This window comes from Heloderma suspectum, chromosome 5, assembly GCF_057233095.1.
Source record: "Heloderma suspectum isolate Gila_16-S chromosome 5, 16-S_ref, whole genome shotgun sequence".
NCBI lineage: Eukaryota > Metazoa > Chordata > Lepidosauria > Squamata > Helodermatidae > Heloderma > Heloderma suspectum.
Window position 1 is genome coordinate 143,687,983 of NC_139462.1, and position 6,000 is coordinate 143,693,982.

General features: G+C 43.5%; 1 protein-coding gene across 7 annotated transcripts in view; it reads left to right on the forward strand.

Moving 5' to 3' along the window:
* TNS3 (tensin 3) overlaps window positions 1-5,578 on the forward strand; it is a 321,108-nt gene extending 315,530 nt beyond the window's left edge. For all 7 annotated transcript variants that reach the window (XM_084857723.1, XM_084857721.1, XM_084857725.1 and 4 more), the window contains one exon: window positions 1,366-5,578. In XM_084857723.1, coding sequence (XP_084713849.1) covers window positions 1,366-1,510 — 145 coding nt within the window. In that variant the 3' untranslated portion in view covers window positions 1,511-5,578. The remainder of the gene's footprint in view (window positions 1-1,365) is intronic.
* Window positions 5,579-6,000: the final 422 nt, after the last annotated feature.

A 6,000-nucleotide genomic window follows, 5' to 3' on the forward strand; every position in this document is an offset into this window, starting at 1 on the left:
CAAACTGCAGGCCGGATCATGTAGTGTTCCCAGTTAACAAACTTGCAGGAATATTCCCTCCCTCCCAACTTGCTTGTGCAATCCCTCCTAAGTACAAGATTGCATGGAAAAATCCCAGTGCAGATTGGCTTGTCTGTAAACACAGCCCTGTGCTTTTTTCGCCATTTCAGCAGCTCTTTTTGCAACCACTGCAGTACTGGAAATGGCTACGGGCTGTCTCCATCAGGAGTGACTCCAGGTATGAGGGGGCCCTTAATAAGGTGTTTTTGGTGGGCCCCCTCCTATGTGAGTAGACCCTGTTAAGGAAGGTTGCCTTGTAGTCGTGGGATTTCCTTCCTTCTAATGGTACAGAGCAGCAAAGCTCCTGAGTGGCAGCCACCTGACAGCTATCATTTACTTTTCCCCATAGTCAACTGGATGTTGTATTGGTCCAGTTCACGGTGAAGGGGAAACAAAAGGTGGTTCCCAGCAAATTGCAGCCCCTGAAGCTCGGTTATTCCAGGGGTTGCGGGGAGGCATCAGTATGGTGGGCCTTGCTGGGGTGCAGAGAGTCTCCAAAACTGCCCAAGGGCACAGTTTGCTGACACCAGGCCTGGTCTCCACATACAAACTAGCCCGTATTGAGGATTCTCAGTGCAGTCCCATGCTTAGGAGGGACTTGGGGGGGGGGGGGAGCAGCTTTCTCCACGTGTGAATCAGATTGTGCACATTCTCAGTAGAAGACGTGGACATCTGCTTGGGTCAGATCCCCCCTGCCCCGATGTTTTTTTTAAGCTCTATGCCAGTGGTTTTTCAAACCTTTCTGTCTTCAGGCAACCCATCTCATATTGACTTGGCTGCTTTATCACAGATTTGTTGTAATAAGTTTATGCTATTCTTCGTACATTTTTGTGTCTTTGTTAAAAAAACACTGAATAAAATGTTAAAAAAAACAAAAAAAATGCTTGTCTCCGAGGCCAGCATTTGGGGGCATGTTTTAGGCTGCAACCTCCATTTGCTGGGGACACTGGCCATAAAATACAAGGCACATAATTTACCTTAAAACATTGAGGCCTCCGAATTGCCTCGAGTGAGCTGAAAGTGTGCTCTAGAGCACACCCAACCCTCCTGTGGCCATATATTTCAGGGGAAGATTGGCAGTGGTGGGCAAACTGCCTTTCAGCGAATCTTACTCTTATCTTACTCCTTTCCTTCTTGTTGAGGAAGTCTTGATAAACTTCCAAGAAACCCGGAACACAGTTCAGAAACCACTGCCCCCGTCAATAAATGTCACCTTCCAAAGTAATCCATTATTTGTCTTACAGCATGCCCTTCTCTGTTCTCTAACGCACGCTTCCCATTTTGTTTTGTGTTTGCTTTCTGCAGAGTGTTTGGGTTTGTTGCAAGGAAGCAAGGCAGTGCCACAGACAATGTGTGCCACCTGTTTGCAGAGCATGATCCGGAGCAGCCTGCCAGTGCCATCGTAAACTTTGTATCAAAGGTCATGATAGGGTCCCAGAAGAAGAACTGAAAGGCTTTGACTACGTGCTGTGTATGAACGTGCAGGACAGAGGTGGCGGCAAAGTGTGGTCTTGAGATGGTAGCCATGTGGCCAGCACCTAGCTGTTCCCCAGGGGGACTTTCCATCTGCATAGCAATTCAAGGCATGCCACCCATGCTTCAGTAATATCACCTGGCCATTTGAAACATGTTGACATCCAACTGCAGCATTAAGCAAAGGGAAGTAGAAGCCAGCAAGATCCCAAACGCCCATTTCTGAACCAGTTTTGGAATACTTAAAGCAGGGGAGCTGAGTGGAAATGTGTTTTTCATACACGGTGTTCAGCCTTCTGGCTTTTAGCTACATTGGGGAAGAATGAGAGGTGGGAAAGGGCTGCCCACTCATTCAATCAGGCTTTCGTGTGCTATTCTTGCTAGAAAATCACATATGCTCTGAGAAGAGGGTAATGCATGAGGGAATCATGGGATTCCCAACTGTAATGCGAAAGGGGGGGGGGATTTGCAGGGGATCATCAGCGGGTGGGAGGAGAGTGCATTAACTCCCCCTGCAAACACCCCCTTGAGGCTCTTTTGTAATATTTTTCCTCCAGCTGGGCTCAGATGTCAAAAGCCAAGCTCAAGGGGAAAACAGCTTCTGAGCGCATTTGTAAAGAACAAGGGTGGGTACCTGAAGGGGTTATATTAAGCACTCATCCCTTCCTGCTGGCAGTTTCCCCTTGGCAAGCACCCTACTCTGCTTGACATTTGCTGCAGTTGCATTAATGGTAGCCATGGCCGAAGCAAGCCAGCTGGGACCTTTTGCTCTTCCCTTTGTTTTTACGTAGCAGCGATGGAAATCAAACTTAAAATGGAAATAGGTATGTTTAGAAGAGATTGGTGCAGGTTTATTTGGGAAGGTGCAGAGAGAGAGAGACAGAGAGAGAGAGAGAGAGAGAGATTGATTTCTGGAGGTTGCCTAGTGCATGTAGTCTAAGGGAGGTTGGATATCTTTTAACTTGTTGGAAGGTAAATGGAACAGGAGCTGGTTAAAAGGAAAAAAATGTGAGGCAGTGAAAGTTTGGAATGTTATTTTTACGTTGCTTCTTATATGAAGAATTTAAGCAGGGAAGGTCATGTCCTTTTTAATGATTGCAGGGTAAAAATGAGGGGGAATGCACATGAGAAAGGTTTTGTATAATTTATAATATATATATATTATTTGCTTATGTCAGATTATTTATAGTGTAAAACAGATCTCAGTCTGTTGTATAGATGTTCTGATTCTGGGCATGTTGTTGAGGTTTTGAGTACTTAGAGGGTATCTTTCATGCAAGCACCATTCATTTTGACAGGACTTGTGGAGAAGACCTTTAGAAACCTTGAAATGAATGGAGGTTCTGCTGAAACACCACTTGGAGGGTTGCTTTTTATGTATGCTGTTCTCCATCAGTTCATAACAGGGATAGGCAACCAGGTGTTTTGGGCAGCTGCTCCTACAATTCTTGACCATTGGCTATGCTGTGTGGGGCTGATGGGAGTTGTAGTCCAAAACATGTGGAGGGCACCAGGTTGCCTAGCCCTGGTATATAGAATGTCTTGCGCGTGCCTTGCTGTAGGAAGTAGTGTTCCATATTCTGGCTTTAAAAACAACCTAGCTTCCTTTTACTGTAATAAAAATAATTTCCTATCATTTTCTGTTTCTTAAAACAACAACACTACTTTATAGTTCTATTTCAAAATCCAATTTGTGTGGATGGTTTTAAAGCTGATTTTTATTTTTAAAATCTGGAGTAAATTTTAAAAAAAATCATAAAGGGGAAAACCCCTATATTTTTGGTGCACTTATCCATAGTTTGAGAATTGTCATGTCCTGATTTGACGATCTTGACACATCATGTGACCAAATAATCCAGTGCAGAGTATTGTCATGATGTTTTATAGTTGGCTTTTATAGCATGTGTGTTGTACATAACAATCTACCTTGTGATCTGTCCTGGGGGCCCTTTCACCCAGCGGTATGGGGAGACACCTCCCAGTGGAGATCCTGTGTTAATATGTGATCATGCAAGCGGTGCCAATTGTGTAGATCTGCCTCCCCCAACCTGGCGCCCTCTAGATGGCCAATTGCTACCCTGGCTGGGAATTATGAGAGTTGCAGTCAAGCAGATCTGGAGGGCGCCATGCTGGGGAAGGCTGGTGTAGACCTTTACCACCTGAGTAGCACCACATCACTCTATGCCTGTGTGAGCAAGTGAAGAAGGCCTTGGTGTCAGAGCAAAAAGATAATTAGAACATTATTGCAACATTTCCATTGGCACTGAAGGAACTGGGTGCAAGCCCTGAATGTCCAAATTACGTAATGAAATGCGCAGGATGCACGAAAACTTCCATACATCAAAATACCTGATGGGCCCCATCTAGTTTATGTATATGTGGTTTTATCAAGCATTGGGATGATGCAGTACTTAACTATGTGCATTGAAATAGTGCCTTTCAGACTATATTCAGGCTGGATAAGCGAAGGTGATGGGACTCCACAATGAGTATGATTCTCTGCGTTCCCCACTTCTGCATTAATTACGCAGCAGTTGCATGCAGAAATACTGCCAGCTAGTTTCCAGAGGGGCAGCCATGTTAGCGGCAGCAAAAACGACAGAGTTGTTTTTAAGCTTTTGATGTGCCACAAGAAAGATTCTTGGTGGTTGTTTTTGTCAATGAGTTTGTAACCCTAAGATTGTTTGTAATTACTTTCTTTGGTTTGGGAGGTAGTTGGGGAAAAATTATGAACATATCTTTGGACCTCTTCAGAGCAGACCTAATGCTAATAATACTGACCATTTTTGTACATGGCTTGAGTATTAGTAGTATAGCTACCATTGACGCAACCAGGGCAAGTGCCTCATTGCATCAAATCCTTTCATTCCCCCCTAATGTGTATTCTCTAAACATATCACAGTATGAACCAATTACATATCCTTAAGCCCTTGATGATTCCTTCGGAACAGTCTAAAGTAGAGGACCATAACTTCAGAAGTTGCTAGTTCATTGAATAGCTGGATGCTCCCAGGCTTTCCTTGGTCAATTTGGATTTTCTTCGCTGTCCACCTTGAGCACCATTTTGGGTGGAAAGTTGGGATAGAAATGTAATAAATAAATACATACATACATTCTCAGCTGGTGGGAACCTGACCTCCGTTGTCTACATTTTGCTTCCTTTGCAAGATGAACATTGAATTTGATGGTGTTTGGAAGACTGACCAGTATTCAAGCACACCTCTTGAACTGTCAGGCAATATAATAGCATTAGCTGCTTTTGTCATCCTTTGCCTTCCTTAGAGGCCTATGATGTAGTTCATTTGGTCTTTTGGGAAACCAGCACAGGAGTGAGAGATGGGAAACTGTTCTTGAGTAGTGGATAGAAATATGAACTGAAGGAATCTCTCCAGCCTGCATCACATCACGAGCTCTGTTTTTCTATATGAAGTGCGCCTGAAGCAAATGAAGCACAACACGTATGGTAGCTTCCTATACACAAATTCACATTTACATGACTGGGGCTATGGAAATTAGAGGTCTAAATGGTACACAGAGCACTTTCCCCTCCCAAGATTTTTTGATAATTGTGTGTATTCAGTCTCACAAATAATTTCAGCAAGCTGCCACATATTTAGCCAAACTCCTATTAACCTCCTTGTTCAATGTACTACTGTAATCCCTACAGTATTAAATAGAGGCTCTAAGCCCAGGGGTGCCTTTCACCAGGCATGGCTGCCGCACAGCCCCTGTCATTTAGTTCAGTGTGGCTTGTGCAGGAACAACTTGCAAGCTGTGCCCTCTGGATTGCACCACACGTTTGTTTGTTTTTGTAATAGAGTGGTTCCTGTTTATTCAGCTATCAAAAACAATGTTTTAATTTTTCTTATCTGCCTTTATATATTAGTGATTTTTTTGGCTTTTCTCTCAAAATTTGTATAAAAAAGTATCCAGTATGTAAATGAACGTTATAAAATCTTTGTATAGTCATTTTCTCTACTCTTTGAAATATCACCTCTATTCAGATTCTAATAAAAAAATATGAGTTTTATAAATCTATTTCTACAAACTGGGACTTGTAGTCTGCTTTCAACTGTTTTCCCTCAGCTGTAGCCATGATGGGAATGGCACTTCTGTGTAAAGGGGAGAGGGTGGGGGCAGTAGCTGTACTAACGCTGGATGCATTGCAGCTACAAAGTGTGTTGACAGACATCTCCATGACGACAACACTAGGATGACTGCTTTGTTGCTCAGTGAGATCATGATGCTTTAAACCAGCCCATCAAATGAAAACTGCCCGATCGTGACAGTCCTGTATCATGCAATACTTGCTCAATGCCCTAGTGAGACTGCCTTCCCAGCCTAGTGCCCTTCAGGTGTTTTGGGCTATAACTTCCAGCATTCCTCACTGGCGAAATGGGGAACTATTTTTTTTTATTAGAGTTCAGATTATATTTATTGCTGGGGTTAGCTAGACTGATGGTGGAA